Raw genomic sequence first — 18,917 nt, 5'->3', positions numbered from 1 at the left:
TAAAAATAATATTGCATTTTTTAATTACATGAAAAGACAATTTTGATGTTTTTTAAATAAAATTATGAGTTCTAAATTTTGTTAATGTTTTTCTTAATAGTATTTTATTTTTCCAAATACATGTAAAATAGTTTTCAATATTCATTTTTGTAAGGCTTTGTGTTCCAAATTGTTCTCCCTTCCTCCTTTGCCCTCCCCAAGAAAGAAAGCAATCTGATGTAGGTTAAACATGAGCAATCCTTTTAAACAGATTTTCTTATTTGTCATGTAGTGCAAGAAAAATCAGAGCTAAAAGGGGAAAAACCACAAGAAAGAAAAAGGGAGAAAAAAAGGAAAAAGAAAAGAAAAAAAGGTGAAAATATTATGCTTTGATCTACATTAGTCTCCATAGTCCTCTTTCTGGATGCAGATGGCACCCTCCATCACAAGTCTATTAGAAGTGTTTTGAATCACCTCATTGTTAAAAAGAGCCATGTCCACTAGAGCTGATCATCACATAATCTTGTTGTTACTGTGTACAATGATCTTTTGGTTCTGCTCACTTAGCATCAGTTCATGTAAGTCTCTCTAGGCCTCTCTGAAATCATCCTGCTGGTTATTTCTTACAGAACAATAATCTTCCATAACATTCATATACCACAACTTACTCAGCCATTCCGCAATTGATGGGCATCCACTTAGTTTCCAGTTCCTTGACATTACAAAAAGGGCTCCCATAAACATTTCTGCACACGTGGTCCTTTTCTCTCTTTTATAAAAGATCTCTTTGGAATACAGACCCAATAGAGACCCTGTAGGATCAAAGAGAATGCACATTTTGATAACCTTTCGGATATATTTCCTAATTTCTCTCCAGAATGTTTGGGTCATTTGTGAATATACTTTTAATCAATAACTATTTTAATATAATTGATTTCATTTGTAATTCTATGGATTTTCATTTGTTTATTAATTATTTGGTTTTTTGGTTAAATTTTAAGTTCCACATTGTCTCCTTTCCAGGAGGTCAACATCATACCTTTATATGTATAGATAGATATATTCATATGTATATAGATATAGATACACATACATACTTACATCTAAATGGAAAGAGACAGAGATTGAGATATATATATAGAGAGAAATACAATACATACTTCCATTTATCAGTTCTTTGGAAGTGGATGGCATTTTTCTTCATAAGTCCTTCCTAATTGATTTGAATGATCATATTATTCAGAATAGCTTAGTAATTCACAGTTACTCTTCAAACAATTTTGCTGTCACTGCACACAATGTTCTCTTGTTATTGATCATTTCTCTCTGCATTATTTCATGCAAGTCCTTCCATGTTTTTCTAAAACCACTTGTCATTTCTTACAGCATAGTAGTATTTCTTCACAATCATTTATCATAACTTATTCAGCCATTCCCAATAGATGGGCATTCCCTCAATGTCAAGTTCTTTGCCACCACCAAAAAAAAAAAAAGCTTCTATAAATCTTTAAGAATACATAGATCCTTTTCCTTTTTGTAATGTTCTGGTTTGCTTTCTGGAGGTCTTGGGACCAGCCTTCATTTCAGCAGAGCAATCACAAGAATAGCCAGGTGATAAAGTCCAAAAGTCTTTATTGTCTCCTTCACAGTCTGTCTCCTTGCCTGAGGCTGAGGCTAGCTTTCTAGAGGCCCTTCAGATGGGCCTTGGTCTCAGTGGAGAAGTGAAAGAGGTCAGGCCAGCTACCACAGTGGTGGGAGATGAAATGAATGTCTTTCATTGGCTCCAAGACCTTGAGCTCTAGCCTCCAGTCCTCTTTCTTCTCTGAATCTGTCTACAAGTCCTCTCTAGGTCTGACTCTGATCTCTTAAATCCATTCATAATACTAACTATAAGCCAATCATTATATTACTAGGGAACCATTATGTATTGTAAAATTAATTCAATCATACTGAACTAGAGAATTATTAATCACCATGCTAAACTAGATAACTATTGTCTTATCAATTCCACTGATTTAACACATTGTAAGAATCCTTGTTTCAAGTACAGAGTTCTGGCCCATTTCACCTTTTTCCCTGAACACCTTGGGAAATAGGGTAGTATTGTTGGGTCAATTGAGCATAATTCCAAATTGCTCTCCAAAATGGTTGGACCAGTTCACAGTTTTACCAACAGTATACCAATATCCTTTCCTCTTCTCTCCTCTCCCCCCAATATAACCTCTAGTATTTGTCATTTTCTATTTCCATCATTTTAGTCAACCTGATTGGTATGAGGTAGTTCATCAGAGTTATTTTAATTTGCATTTCTGTAATCAACAATGATTTAGATCATCCCCCCCTCCAATTTGATTCTATATAGCCTTGATTTATCTTCTTTCAAAAACTGTCTGATCTTATGCTTTGATCATTTATCAGTTGGAAAATGACACACATTCTTATAAATTGATTCAATTCTAGATGTATTTGACATATGATGCCTTTATTTGAGAAACTGGCTATAAATTATTTTTCTCAATTTTCTGGTTTCCTTCTAATTTTAGCTACATTGGTTTTATTTGTGCATGTAACTGTTCTCTTTTATTGTCCTGACTCAGTTTCCTAATTATCCTGACTCAGTTTCCCTAATTGTTCTGCTCAGTCCTGTGAAACCACCCCTTCCTCTTTTTTTTTAATTTTTTTTATTAATTTTTATCATTATAACATTTTCTTTGACAGTATATATGCATAGGTAATTTTTTTTTTTACAACATTATCCCTTGTACTCCCTTCTGTTCCTAGTTTTTCCCTTCCTTCCCTCCACCCTCTCCCCTAGATGGCAGGCATTCCCATACATATTAAATATCTTATAGTATATCCTAGGTACAATATATATGTGCAGAACCGAAATTTGTTGTTGTTGTTGCAAAGGAAGGATTGTATTAGCAAGATAAAAATAATCTAGGAAGAGAAACCAAACCAAACCAAACCAAACCAAACCAAACAAAACAAAAAAAAAACAATGCTCTCAGTTTACACTCATTTCCCAGTGTTCCTTTTCTGGGTGCAGCTGATTCTGTCCATCATTGATCAATTGGAATTGGATTAGCTCTTCTCTATGTTGAAGATATCCACTTCCATCAACATACATCCTCGTACAGTATCATTGTTGAAGTGTATAATGATCCCCTAGTTCTGCTCATTACACTCAGCATCAGTTGATGTAAATCTCTCCAAGCCTCTCTGTATTCCTCCTGTTGGTCATTTCTTACAGAACAATAATATTCCATAACATTCATATACCATAATTTAACCAACCATTCTCCAGTTGATGGACATCCATTCATTTTCCAGCTTCTAGCCACTATGAAAAGGGCTGCCACAAACATTTTGGCACATACAGGTCCCTTTCCCTTCTTTAGTATTTCCTTCCACCCCTTCCTCTTAATCAGATTGTTCGACAAGAATAAAAGATCTCATATTTTAGAATATCAGAATGCTTCTCCCCATCCCAAGCTATCAGAATATCAGATACCATCTTATCAAGATGCCTCTCCCCATCTCTGTGGTATCTCTCCCCATTATGTCATCCCATCTCCAAGGCTCACCCCACCCTGTCAGAGTCCCGTTCTCTCTCTCTGCACCCTGATTCCATCTCTGCCTCAGTCTACCCCAGAGGCTGAGCCACATGTACATATGTTATTGAGAATTCACACTGTTTGCCGGATTCTTAGAGACAATAGTCTCATTAAGCCCTGGGACTGAGCCATGGATCCATTTGGTCCTAGGAAATCTCTCTCTTTTAAATAAATTATTAAATACTCTCTAATCTATCTTGCCTCAGTTTTTTCAGCATTACATGCAAAATCTTTTTTAAATTGAATATAATTAGAACTGTCCATTTCACATCCCAGAAGACTATCTCTTGTTTATTCATGAATTCTTCTCTTATCCATAATTCTGATAGATTATATATTCCATTCCTCTTCTAATATATTTATGCTCTCTCCCTTATGTCTAGGTCATGTATTCATTTTGACTTTATTAGTAAACAGCACAAGATATTAATCCATACCTAGTTTTGCCAGACTGTTTTCCAGTTTTCTCAGTGAGTATATTCTTGTACATTTTATTTTGTGCATTTAAAAACATTATTCTGAGAAGGAAGCTCATGGGCTTCACTAGACTGCCAAGGACATCCAGAACACAAAAACGATTCAAAGCAGGGCTCCCTACTTTAAGTCTGTATAGCAACTGCAGAAAAGGTGCTAATCTGCATTGGCATTCACCATACAAATTGAAATCATTTGTCCAGGCCAGGTCTAAAATCCTTTGGTACCCCCATCCCTTTCAGTGTCCCAGCTCCTTCCTCTTCCAATAGTGTTTGAGATTTGAAATGTTGCTCTCTTTTTTAGTATTTGCATTTAAAATGGGGATCCTAGGGATAAGAGCTAGCTAAAAGAAAGGGATACCTTTTTAACATTGTCTTTGTGGGTATCAGTGGGAGATTAAAGATAGGCGCCTGAGAATTCCAGATCTAGAAGGAACTTCCTGGGCCACCCATACCAACCCATACTTATGCAAAAATCTACTCTGTAAAGTACCAGAGAAGTGATCATTCATCCTCTCTTGAAAGACTGAGGTAGGGGGAAGGGGGAGAAGAGTAGAGGAAAGAAAAGGAGAGAGGGGGACTGAGGGAGAGGGAAAGGGATAAGAAAAGGGAGGAGAAAACAAGGGAGAGACTGAAAGAGACAGAGACAGACTCAGACAGGGACAAAGTGTAATGCCAGAGAAATTGAGCAAGATTAGAGAGTATTCAGAATTTATTAAATGGAGAGATTTACTGGGACCAAATGGATCCATGGTTTGGTCCCAGGGCTGAAGAAGATTATCGTCTCAAAGAATCCAGCCATGAATATGAGATACAAGATTCTTTTATAAGTTAACAAGAACAATAACATAATGGGGGAGATACCTGGATGGGGATGACCTAATGGAGGGAGGCACCTATTATGACATAATGGGAGGTACTGGAGAGGCTCCTGATATTGTAATGATGTCTAAAATGGATAAAGATTTTTGTCCTATCAAACATTAAGAGAGAATGGTTGGGACAGCTAGGTGGCTCAGTGGATAGAGCACCAGCCTTGAATTCAGGAGGATTGGAGTTCAAATCTGGCCTCAGACACTTAACACTTCCTAGCTGTGTGACCCTGGGCAAGTCACTTAACCCCAGCCTCAAAAAAAAAAAAAAAAAAAAAAAAAAAAGAGAGAGACGAGAGAGAGAATGGTTATAACCTCGAGGCAGAGTAACTGAATAGGACAATTAGGGAAAATGAGTCAGGACATTAAAAGAGAACTGTGGCACAACAAAAGACAGAGTCTGACAGAGAAAACCTATCATCTCCCAAGTCACTCTTGAATTTTTTTAAATTGCCAGGAGCCTTATATACACAGATTCCCCCAATTTCCCCACATTCATTAGATTTCCTGAAGAAGAACTGTGTCACTTTTCCACTTTTGTTTTCCTAGTACTGTTTCTCAAACACTTTTTATTTTCCTGAGCTAGACCTTTGATTTCATTGGCATGGAAAGCTCTCCAATGAACCTGCTGAAGGTTGAGCATCTCCTATAAATCAAAAGCCAAATTTGAGCCCAGGTTGCCAACTCAAGCCAGCATTCTATCTGCCACACCATTTACACTTATACATACATACACATTGATAATTATAACTTAAGCTGAATAAACACCAGCTTGAGCATAAATGTAGTTTAACCCTAACCAAGAGTCCTGGAAATGCTGGACAGCACATGTTTCATCCATACTCCTACCCTCCCATCCCCACAGCAACTCACATCCTTTCTCTAGGGCTCCAAGTTGTCTGTCACTTATAAACTGCATCATCCCAAGATTCTAAGGCACAGTACCTGGCACCTAGAGGGTGATTTATAAACACTTGTAGAATTGAGGTATGTGAATATGATGGAGCATTTCTGTAGTTTATGAAATAAAGAACAAAAGGAATTCAGAGAAGTGTGTCGAAACTGATGCAAAACAAAATAAGCAGAACTTTAAGAAAGGAAACAAAGTACAAAAGGACTGTTACAACCTAACCAGGGGTTCTTCACCTTTTTAGAATTCTAGACCCGTTGGGCAATGCCGGTCTGTGAATCCCATCTCAGAATGATGTTTTTCAATAAATAAAACAAAATTTATTGGATTGCAAAAAAACAAAAACAAAAACCTGATTATATTGAAATAGTTGTCATTTTTTATTTAAAAGATCCTAAGTTAAAAATCCCTGATGCCAGTGGAAAAAACAACAAAAATCCCAAACCAACAGCTGTGTAATTATCTTGACTGAGAAACTTGGCCCGGGGGTGGAGAAAATGCACCTTCATCTCTTTGCAGAGACAAGGGACTTCAGGCTTGGAATTTCATATTAGCAGTTTCTTTTAATTGATATTGCTGGTTTTACTGAGCTGTTCTCCCCCTTCTCCCCTTTTAAAAATTCTGTCGTGCAAGAAATGACTCTGGGTACAAAGATGCTATAAAAACAAAAGCTAGCAATAGTATTTTCCAAATGTTTGTGAAATGAAATGGGCTTCTTTGGAGTTTTAGAGTGGGAGGCTTTCCTTTCCCCCTCCTCCTCTCATTTGGGGTGGCTACTGATTCCCAACTCCAGAGCACAACGTGAGAGGGAGACCTGGACTCAAGGTAGTTCACCTTTGGGCTCTAGGAGCATAGACGATTTCCTTTCACTCCCCAGCCTAGGAGTTGTTTGCCTTGGGTTCTCAAAGCCCAACTGATTTTGCAAGGGGGGTGGATTTAAATGAGGGAGGGCTTTGCAAAGCCCCTAGTCTCCCTTTCCTCCAGAGCCAATTGGATCCAATGGCAAGCCATAGATCAGGACAACTGGAGATGGCCCCATCATGCAATGGGAGACCTCGGCCTTTTTTCTGGGTCAGAGGAGACTGGTCACTCCAACTTCCATCCAAACACGCCCATCTGAGGCACACCTACTACACGAATGCTCATTCAGACGGCCCAGGACACACCCAGGAGGAGGAGGGGAGGAAGAGGGGGAGCGGGAGGGTGGAGCTATGGCCTCAAGCCCGGGCTCCTGTTAGTTGCTCCAGCCACCACCCTTTTGGTTCCTAACTCCCATCCCCGACTAGACAGCCACAGCTGCCTTTCTGCCGGCTCCTTGCCTACAGCTGACCTGAGAGAAGAATTCCTCCAGGTCAAGGCCATGGCCCAAGTACCCGTTAATCTGGATCTGCACCCAAATACCTGGGAGCCTTTGGAGCCAACTCAGATTCAGAAGCTCATTTGCAAGGGCCAAGAAGCCAAGAAGTTTGCCTACTGTCCCTACAGTAACTTCCCAGTGGGGGCAGCTCTCCTGACCCTGGATGGAAAGATTTATTCAGGTAAGTCCAAAGTTCATCCTTTCCTCCATCTCCTGCCCTTGTATATAGAAAAGGACAGAAAGAGAGCTAGACTTGGAAGGATGGAGACTTGGATTCAAATCCTACCTAACTTCTCTGAATCTCAGTTTTCTCATCTGTAAAATTAGGGGTTTGGGCAGGATGGTCCCTAAGGTCTCTTCCAGCTCTAAATCTGTAATCCTGTGAGCATTGCCTGCTCCTGGAAATTCTTTTGGTTTCTCTTAAATCTTAGAAGATCAATTAAAACCAATTTATAAATAAAATTGCATTTCAGTAGGATAGCTTTGTGCTGTTAAAAGTGCTTTGTTTTTAAAAATAGATTCCCTAAAAAAACATTAAATCATAGATTAAAAACCCAACATTTTACTCTCTGACAGTTATGTCCTCACAGTCTTGGCACAGAGCACTTCAAAAAGGTTTGCTTCGAACCTCTTTGAACCACCCTCATTCCTTCCCCCTCTATCCCCCATTACTACCAAAGCAAAGTTGCTCATCTCCCATATTCAGGAACTTTTCCTTGGCATCTGTCTGGGAAGGAGTGGACGTCATCCAGAACCTAGGTATTTCAGCTGATGGGAGTTGGGATAATAGAAAAAGGATTCTGTACTCATTTGAAAGACTGAAGATATTGGAGAGAGACCAAGTTCTCTTAGAGATTAGGATGGGATGAGTCCTTTGAAGCGAAGACTCAGCATTTACAGCTACAAGGAAACTTACCTCTTCAATTCCAATCAATGTAATTTTATAAAAGAAATGACAGAGGTCCAAAGAGTAGTTGTTGCATAAAAGAACATAGAGTATAAGAGCAAAGCTATAATATGAGTCTATATTACTCATGTTGTGAAAGGAAAACCAGAACAAAAGGGAAAAGCCGTGAGAAAGAAAAAGAAAAAAAAAAGATGAAATACTCTGCTTCTATCCTCATTCAGTCTCCAGTCTCTCTGGATGTGGATGGCATTTTCCATCTCAAGACTATTGAAATTATCTTGAATCACTATATTCCTGAGAAGAGTTAAGTCTATCATAGCTGATCATCACACCATGTTGCTATTACTGTGTATACTGTTCTCCTGGTTCTTCCCACTTTACTTAGCATTAGTTCATGAAAATTTCTCCAGCTCTTTCTAAAGTCATCCTGCTGATGATTTCTTATAGAATAATAATATTCCATTACATTCATATACTATAACATATTCAGCCATTCCCTAACTGATGAACCACTTGTTAATTGGAGAATGGCTTGTATTCTTATAAATTTGAGTCATTTCTCTATATTTTAGAAAGGAAGGCTTCATCAGAAACCTCAGATATAAACATTTCTCCCCATTTTCTGCTTCCCTTTCAATCTTGGCTGCATTGGTTTTGTTTGTAAGAAAAAATTTAATTTAATATAATCAGAATCATCCATTTTGCTTCTCATGATATTCTCCAGTTCTTTGATCATAAATTCCTTCCTTCTCCACAGATCCTAGAGGGAGACTATCCCTGTTCTAATTTACTTATAGAATCATCCTTTATGTCTAAATCATGAACCTATTTCAACCTTATCTTGCTATAGGATATTAGGTGCTGGTCAGTGCCTAGTTTTGAGCAGTATTCTTTTCACTACACCATGCTGAATTCCCCAGTAAGGAAGATGATAAATCCCAAGTACTCTATATAAATGCCAGTTGTTTTTAATATCATCCAGAGCTTGGATAACCTCATGGCCCCATTGAACACAGTTCTGTGAGACTCCATGATGGCCTGGTCTCCCTTGTATTAGATAGACCCTGAAGAGCAGTTGCATGCTCCCATTAATCTGAGAGACAGCAGGGGTGCTGATGACAGCTGTACTGTTATGACTAGATTATAACAATCATTTCCTCTATAATTCCCATATTCTAGTCCTCAAACATATGGGTCATATACTCAAGTAATTAATACTCAAATAACTCCATTACATTACACCTCACTGAATTGGACTTCTCTCCCAAGATTTAAGGATCAAATAAAATATATTTATAAAATGCTTATCACAGTGCCTAGCACACAGATGGTTACTTAATACGAGATAATAGTTGTTGAAAGAAATGATTATTTCTTTCCTGTATTTAATAACTAATTATTGAATTAAGGTCTAGGGTTTCCCCTTTTCTGCTTCCTCATTCAGAAATCTGCTCCTGTCTAAGTTACTCAGGCAACCTTTGAAATGCAGGGCTCCTGCTGAGAGGAAGAATTCAAATTTCTTTAAAAGGTAAAGTTAGGTGAATTGCTGGATTTAAGTCCATTGTCTTTTAGTCTGTCAGGTCTGGGGGGAAAGTGTGGCTAGGGGATGGAGACAAACTTGTATCTGTGTGACCTTGAGCAAGTGACTTAAGATTCCTGGGCCTCAGTTTCCTCCTCTGTAAAATCGTGGTGAGGAGGTGATAGCTAGCATCCCTTCTAACTCTAAATGTTATGATCCAATTTCCTCACCTGGAAAGAGCCAATCAATCAATCAGTCCACAAGCTTTTGTTTCCCACTTGTTATGTGCAAAGCACTGTCCAAAGTGCTGGAGATATAAATAGGAAAGTGAATCATTCCCAGTTCCCAAGGAGCTTAAGATTCTAATAGAAAGTGACAACTTATACAGGAAGTTTTAAAACTATAAGTGAGATGGACTTGCATGGTCCTGAAGTGCAGCATGGCAATGTATCTTCTTTAATATTACTATTAATAATATCGTTATCAATTTCTGTTACTAATCGGCTGACAGTGCCAAGAACTTTGATGGGTAGAACTTTCTTTTCTGGGGCTACTGAGAAGGCAGAGACTGTAACACCTGCTGAAGTTGCCAGATCCAGGAGGTAAAAGTAGATTAATGACTGCCTGTGATTCTCAGACCCATGAGGGAGGTCAGGGAGTCATTGCAGGGGGTCTGAGAATCCATTGATTCCAAAGAGCTGCTGAGTCATTAAATGACTCAGTACAATAAATAAGCAAATATGTCTTCTATAGTCTGGATAAATAGTGTGTTTTGTAACATTTTTTAAAATTATGATAAAGTGTTTGATTTGGAGGGTTGAGAGGGCCCAAATTTTAATTCTGTCTCTACCCTTTACTAGCAGTAAAATCTTGGGCTGTCATTTATGTCTCAGTTTCTTTATTTGTAAAGTAAAGAGGTAAGACTAAGTAGTAACCTCTGAGTTCCTTTTCAGATCTAAATCATTTGTTTATGAAATATATTTCCGTAATTAATATAACTGCTTTATAATTTTAAAGTCCTATTCAATTAATACTTTGCCACCCTGTATTTTTTCAACCAGTGATTACCAATAGCACCACTATTATTTGTCTGGGGAATGGGAGTCCATAAAATATTTTAGGAGTACTCATCCAGAAGTGAATGTTCTCTAAGTGTCTTTGGACTCTAAATTTTATGATCCTGTGTCAAAGTGAGTCATTTTTACAGGTACATAGATGAATCAACTGTCATCACCCAGAAGTTTGTCCTCTTTATCAAATCACTCTCTCCACTATTTCTCTAGCCATTCCCCAACTGACAGTTATCTACTTTGCTTCTAGTTCTTAAATGTCATAAAAAATGCTGCTATAAATAGTGTGGCATATGAAGGCTTTTTTCTTATCAACAGGTTTAATCCTCAAAGTTTAAATTTAGTGATTTAGTCCCTGGTTCAAAGGGTTTGGATATTTTAGTCATTTTATGTGCACAATTTTCAAATTGCTTTCCAAAATGGTTATACCACTTCATAAAAATGTATTAAAATATGTATCATCTCAAAATCCCTCCATTTTTATCATTTTTGTCATCTTGGCTAATTTTCAGGGTGACAGAATCTCAGGCTTCTTTTGATTTGCCTTTTCTTATTATCAATTTGGAACATTCTTTCATGTTATTGTGAATAATTTGCAATTCTTTTGAGAACTGCTTGTTCATATCCACTGACTACTTATGTATTGGAAAATGGCTATTAGTTACATATATATGTTTGTATACACATACATGGATGTGTCATCTATATTTGTTGGTATTTTTGTTTTGTCATGTTCAAATCTATGTGATCTCATGGATTTTTGTCCATAGGGTTTTCCTGGCAAAGACACTGGAGTAGTTTGCCAGTTGCATGTCCTATTATTTTACAGATGAGTGTATGGGACAGCGACCCTTACTCAAATAAAAATCAAGGACTCTTCAAAGTACAAAAAAAAAAAAAAGCCAAAAAAGGGATTTATTATTATCTCCAAAGAAAGAGTAATTCCCAATAGATAAGGTATCAATTATCAATAGAGGAGTGCAAAGCACAAACTGCAAAAGGCAAGATTAAATAAATCTTAAACACAGAAGTCTCCCCTTCCGTCAGGCTTTTTCTCCCATTTTCTGGGGGAATCCAGGCTTACATTCTAAATGAAGAAATATATCTGAGAAACAAAAGAATATTAGTAAATAACAAACTATTTTATTTTATTTTATTATTACTATAACTTTTTATTTACAAAACATATGCATGGGTAATTTTTCAGCATGGACCCTTACAAAACCTTCTGTTCCAAATTTTCCCCTCCTTCCTCCCACCTCTTCCCCTAGATGACAGGTAGTCCAATACATGTAGTAAATAACAAACTCTTAGTTTAAATTTTCCTCAAGAACTGCTACACAAGCAGATACTCTTGGATGAGAGAATTCTGTTGCCTGAATTCCCAAAGTCATCTTCACCTTTAAAATAAGTACTTAAATGCTAATTAAGAAGAGAGGGGAAACTGGAGAGAAAATATTTGGCCTAGAGGATCGAGTACTTGCAGGTTTTTACCTATAGCTCAACTTGTTATTGTAAAGTCTCAAGTCATAATTAGGGCATAGTTCAGGGTCACATTTCCATAACAAGTCTTCACTTAGTTTATGCCATTCAGTCCCTCCTCTTTATTAATCTTTGAAAACTCTCACACCCTAGATATTTTTTCTCAACCATCTTATTCTCAATCTCCAATCCCTCTGGGTCTGTCCTTTTTTTCTACTGGAGTCCATCTTCATCAGGAAACAAAGACCTTTTTTGCAGTTTGATTCCTTGGTCCCACATTCTAAAAGTTCAAGTCTAACAGAATCTCCCCCTCCAGGTTGTTCAACTTTTCCCTCTGGAAATCCCAGTCATGTCCCTGAGGTTAAATTTTCCATATAAAACCTACTTGTTTTCCCATGGCTACTATCTTCTTTGGACCAGCCCACCATAGCATTCTGCATTATGGTGTCTTTTCCCTTCTTCCATACCATGTGGCATCTCCCTTAACTCCACTATACTTCCCAACCCTACTTCCCCTCCTTACAGCTAACTCACTCTTTTGAGGGTGCTAAGTCCCTTTCAGGATTTAACCTGTCAGCTAAGGGCATGCCCCAACCTCATGGGATATTCCATTTCTACTTAGAAATTGTTTGTTCCACTGAGAAACTTGTCTTTCATATATTCTCCCAACTTTATTTCATATTTGCCATTCCTTCATTTTGTCTATAACCTATTCCCCCAAATAAACCTACCTATTGCCAAAGAATTGTGAATTCTTCACATGACTGAACCCCAACTTTTGGAGACTGCCATCATTTGGTGGCAAACTTCACCATAGATCATATCTATGTGAGGATCAGGTCCAAAGTGGGACGTGGGCCAATTTTCTGAAGTCTTTGGTAATTTCCTTCACTACCTGTCCATTATCATCAATTTTCACACAGCAAAAATTGTATTTCCCAACCCTACTTTCTTCAGCTAACAAGTGGTCTATTACTAATCTATGCTGGAGTCATGCTTCTCTAGTCTGAATGGACTGGTCTACTAATACATCCAGTGCCTTTGTCACTTGGTTAATAATTATTTCGACCATGACCTGGAGTTTAATGAGTTTATTCAGCATACAAATTGGGGTTCTGTACCCCCAACTTCCATCTGGAGTCATCTATCATCCCAACCATTTGTGTCCCCAGTAATTTAGAGTAAGTAACTCTTCACAAATAAAAATGTTTCCGCAACAATAGAAATGCTGAAACAAGACAGATATGCATCTAGTAACAAACTGATGACTAGGACAAATAACTCAGTTACTTATTTAGTATATAATGATCACATATTTTCAGACAGGAAACTGCAAGATCTTACCCACTTGAATTATGCTCATAGCTTCTACTGAACACTTGCCCTGATTATAGAAATTTGCTATAAGAGGAAAATGCAGGGACATGATTATAATCAAAAACTGGCTCTGCAGGCCTCATTCTGAGAGCATATATATGGATACAGGATAAAGCATCCTTAGCTAATTGTATGCAATAACAATTCCACCTTATAGCTAGACTCAGGAAAAATCAGGTGGGTTCTTATTCAAATGAACATCACTGGGAAACTGAGTCAGAAGGATCTCACCTTAAGTGGAGGCCAAGGTTGTCCTCCCAACTCTTGCCCAGATATTAAACTCCACCTCTAAGAATTCAGGATCACATTCCTCTTGTAGCTTATGGCATATTCCTTTCAGATGGTGGATTACTTCTTGATGATTCATCAGAAAATCATACCCGAATTCAAAACTCCAAATAATATCAGCTACAGTCCCAAGAGATTTTATCTCAAATAGCAAATCTGGTTAATCAAAACTTCAGGTAAATTTAGCTCTCAAGGATTACATATCCTAAATAAGTATTGCCTGTGCCTACTTATATTAATAACAGAGATTCATCCTCAGCAGTTCACAGTTTATCTTCACATCTAAGTAGATGGGAGAAGTCAGGGTCCATAGGAGCCCGATGCCCAAATATGGGTTTTAAATTCAACATTACACAAATTATTTTACTTTAAGATGCTCAATAACAATCCATATTGAAACATGTTCAAGTATTAACTATGTTCAGAGGGACAAAGACATAGACCACTGTTTTCAGAATCTCCTTAAATAAGGGAACAGCTTTAAAATGACTCAATACAACCAATTAAAACTCAAACAGAATATAAAACATACTGTCCTAATTTCACATTAAAGAACCCTATCAGAATTAATATAAATAATTTATTAATTGTAAAAAATGTTAATTCAACTTCCTCCAATCAAGGAGTCTCCATAAAGTTTTCTAGAAATATAAATAATAGGTACTACACCAATATTAATATTATTCCTCTAAGCACAATTAACCTCCCCTCACACAAAAATGTTCCTAACTGCAAAGTCAATTTTGGAGGTTATAAATTATCCATTCTTGAGGTTCTTCAACAGGTCCTTTAAGCCTGCTGTTCTCAGCTTACAGATAGCAGTCTCAGTCATCTGTAGCATCTGGTAAGGTCCTTCCCATTCTGCTTCTTCCAGGACTTAGTAAGCACCCACTCTCCTGGAACTGAACACTCTAAAGGTGTTGTCTGGGTCAGCAATTCTTGCCTCCTAAGGGTTAAAAGGGATGAAGACACTGCCAGTGTATAATTCCTTTAAAACTTATCCTTTGTTTTAAAATTTCCTCCCAAATAAAATAAGCCAATATCATATGGGGAAAGTTCCAGATCACTTCTGGGGACAGTAATTCTTTAACAAAGCAATAGGCAAACATTTGGTCCAAGCAGATTTAGTCTCTAACATCAGTGTAGTTATTTCTGTCTTAAGATTCAGATTCATTCCTTCCACTTTTCTTGATGAGAGCAAATATCCCGGTTTATGGAATTGCCACTCAATTTACAATCCCTCCCCATTATTTCTTATAAAATCTTAGAAGTAAAATATGTTCTTTAATCATCCATACTTAGGCACAATTTGTTCCAATGTTATTCCACTAACCCCTCTTAAAGCATTAAAACTATTTGAATGTGTTGGAATCAAGCACCCTCCCTCCACAGGAGCACTTCCTCAATACCTTTTTATTTTATATTTATATTTATATTACACACTTTTCAGACACAATTTGTTTTGTAATTACATATATCCCTATACACCAAATTTTCTTGCTTTTACTTTAGCAAGACAAATCTTAATATTCAGAATATCTAAATTAATTTGGACCAAATTTCACAAAATTCATACTACATATACAGCTGGGCTGACAAAATGTTAAAGCACAGTTCAAACAGTTTTCACAAATTACCCAATATATGATTTAGCAAGCAACCTAGTAGTTTAAATATATTTCATCTTATTAGGAGATGCAAACATACAGCCTCTTTAGGCTGTACCAAAGAACCAAAAATTTTTTTTTCACTTAAAATCAAACCAAATACAGATTTAAATTTCTAATAGCAATTCTTCAATATTATTATTTACATTTCTAAAATCTTAAAATCACAATTTTAGCACACACTAGTTAATAGTAATTATCTCATACAATTTCAGAATCAGAATTTCAATTTAAACATGCACAGCCCCAAAATTTAAGTTGGCAGAAAACTACCCCTTGAAGTCTGTCTACAGGGCTTTACAAAATTGGCAGACTTTTAGGACCCCAGGAGAGAGAGCCAGAGCAATTTGGATCTAGGTATCTGGCTGCAGGTCTATGGTCCAGTGACTAATTCATCCTCTATGCCAGAAATGCCAGAGGGGCATGTCAAAGATGTTCAATAAACTAACTCCAGTTAGACTGAGAGATAATGCTGCAGACTCAAATTGGCCAGTTCTAGGTCCATTAGAAATATGTCAGGTTGTGAGGGGGGGGATTATTTTTGTTATGGCAGTTTAAAATTTTCCCTATCTCAGAACAAGCCCTTCCTCTCTCCAGCTAAAATTTTTTTGCACAAGTCTATGTACAAAACAAGCATTTTAAAATTCCAAATAGCCAGATGGCTGACTGAGAGAAATGCAGAAGACAAAACACAGGCTCTTACACAAAGAAACACAAACTGCTTTTCTAAATCAATCAAGCTCCTATTCTTGGCCACACCTTAGGGTGGAAGTGAGAGGTGGCAGGCTGAATATTGAAGGCTCCTTTGAATTTACATTCATCTCTTATAGGGGTGGGGAAGAATGGATAGTTCCTCCAAGTGAGTGGGATACCTGTCCAAACAAAACAATAGTATTTGATCTCTATACATTTTGGTACTTCATCCCAATTCTTCCTAAAAGGCTATCTTCCCAGGACAGTAGATAGGTTTTTAGAGTCAGCTAGATTGTCCAAGGTTCACAGTTTCTTATCCTCCTTAATCATCAGATCTTACCAAAGGGAAATGAGAGTACTTTATACACTTTAACCATTTAAGTTTCTACTAATTCCAGTCACCCAGGCAGCTCACCAATTCTTGGCAAAAGGGAAAGTTCTCTTATGGACTTGAACAGCTTAGAGTCTATTTCCCACCTGGATTGTGCACAATTTACTTGATCAGTTCCAAACTTTCTCTGCTGGTTTGTCTCCTAAGTTGAATTAATCCTCTATCTTTGCTAGCCCACATCTGTTTTTGCTTTCTCCAAGTATTTCTCTTTGGGAGTTTACCTAATCAGAGAGGGAGTTTCACAGGTGAATTAAAGGACCACCAGAGAACTCTCTGGAAGGCCCTTGCCTAAGAATTCAATATGGAAGAGACCCTTCACGAATAGGAAATATCCCGGACAAGCCCCCAAAACTGTAGGACCCTTACCCAAATTAAAATCTTAAGCTCTCAAAAAAAAAAAAAAAAAAAAAAAAAAAAAGCAAAAAGGGGATTTATTATGCTCTCTGGAGAAAGGGCAACTCCCAACAGACAAGGTATCAGTAGAGAAGTACAAAGCACAAACTACAAAACACAAGATTAAATAGACACAAATGCAGGAAGTCCCCCACTCCCACATCTTATTGTCTGGGGGAGTCTAGGCTTACATTCTAAATACAGAAATCTATCCCAAAGAATGTTAGTAAATAACAAACTCAATTTAAATTTCTCTCAAGAACTGCTATACAAGCAGACATTCTTGGATGAGAATTCTGTTAGCTGAATTCCCAAAGCCTTCATCTCCTTTAAAAGAAGCACTTAAATGCTAATTAAAAGGTGGGGGAAACAGGAGGGGAAATATTCCCCAAGACAATCCAACACCTGCAGCTTTTTACCTATAGTTCACCTTGTTATTGTACACTTCTTTTTTTTCCCTGAGGCTGGGGTTAAGTGACTTGCCCAGGGTCACACAGTTAGGAAGTGTCTGAGACCAGATTTGAACTTGGGTCCTCCTGAATTCAGGGCTGGTGCTCTATCCACTGCGCCACCTAGCTGCCCCTCACTTTGTTATTGTAAAGTCTCAAGTCACAATTAGAGTATAGTTCAGGATCATATTCCCACAAGAGGCCTTCACTCAATTTAACCCATTCATGAGGAACTGAGGCAAATAGGGATTGGCTGATTTGCCCAGGTTCACACAGCTAGTAAGTGCCTGAGGCCATATTTGAACTCAAGAAAATGATCTTCCTGACTCCAAATCTAGTGCTCTGTCCACTCTAGTAGGAGGAAAAGAAGGGTGAAGGTTTTCCTTTTTCTTCCCCATATATCTGCTATTAACTAGCTGTGTGACCTGAGGCATGAACTTCTCTCTGAGTCTCAGTTTCTTCACCCTTAAAAGCAAAGGATAATTGTTCTCTAGGATTCCATCTGTAAAATAAAGGAATTGTACTAGGTGATCTAAAATTTCCTCTCTGTTCAGATATTCCATGTTCTGATTTTCTGTGTCCTAAGATTTGATCTATCCATGAATAAAGTTTGATGGTGAGCCAAAGATTTGGGTTTCCTAATATTCACAAGTGACAGACTACTCAAAATAGATCAACCTGGGGAAGTAGAGATACATAGGAGTGGGGTACAAAGCAGTCATTGGCAATAGCAAAAATCAAAGAAGCATTCTGCTTAAAATAAAAAAAAAACCTTCCAGATTCCTGTTTGTCAAGACAACATAATAATTTTTATGAATAACGATGCTAATTCCTATTGTATCCTTTTGTCATAATATCCTTATGAGGTACATAGTATGAGGATTATTGTCCCCATTATACAAGAGTAGAAACTGAGGCTCTCATCATCCCAGAGGTAAACAGTCAAATTGGAATTGAAACCCGAGTTTCTGAGTGCCAAACCAAGACTTTTTTCCACCCCATTATACTGCCAAGTCCAAGTTTGAGTAAAAACTGAAGAACAGCACTAAGTATTGGGGGAAAATTCTGGGATTAGCTTTTTATAGTTATTCAGGCTGAGTCATAGCAGGGCTCAGCTTGTGACTCAGAAGAGTGTTTTTCAGTTACTTCCTTTCCTTTGTATAACCTTCCCCATCAGTAGGAAACTTGAGTTTTGCAAGCCATTCTGTTCTTTGTGTATTCTAAGGGACAGTCTGTAAAAATGATGGTGTAATGATGAAACTGTCTAAATATTATACTGTGGTTAGGAACCACTTCTTGTTTATTTATCTCTGTTTTTGCTGAATCCAGCAGAGCTTTGCATAGAGTAAGTAGATACTTATTAAAAGTTTATGGAAGAAAGTTAGTCAGCTTGAACTCTCTTATATAAGGGGGGAAAAACCCAATAGTAAGAGGTTTCTATATACTTCATCTAAACAACAACATAGTTGAGGT

General features: G+C 37.5%; 1 protein-coding gene across 1 annotated transcript in view; it reads left to right on the top strand.

The window, feature by feature from the left end:
- Positions 1–7,045: 7,045 nt before the first annotated feature.
- The window catches only part of CDA (cytidine deaminase), a 31,357-nt gene continuing 19,485 nt past the window's right edge, over positions 7,046–18,917 (top strand). The window contains exon 1 of the mRNA XM_074306027.1: positions 7,046–7,389. Coding sequence (XP_074162128.1) covers positions 7,212–7,389 — 178 coding nt within the window. The 5' untranslated portion in view covers positions 7,046–7,211. The remainder of the gene's footprint in view (positions 7,390–18,917) is intronic.

The sequence above is a fragment of the Sminthopsis crassicaudata genome, chromosome 3, assembly GCF_048593235.1.
Source record: "Sminthopsis crassicaudata isolate SCR6 chromosome 3, ASM4859323v1, whole genome shotgun sequence".
Taxonomy (NCBI): domain Eukaryota; kingdom Metazoa; phylum Chordata; class Mammalia; order Dasyuromorphia; family Dasyuridae; genus Sminthopsis; species Sminthopsis crassicaudata.
This window is presented reverse-complemented; position numbering and strand designations above follow the sequence as displayed.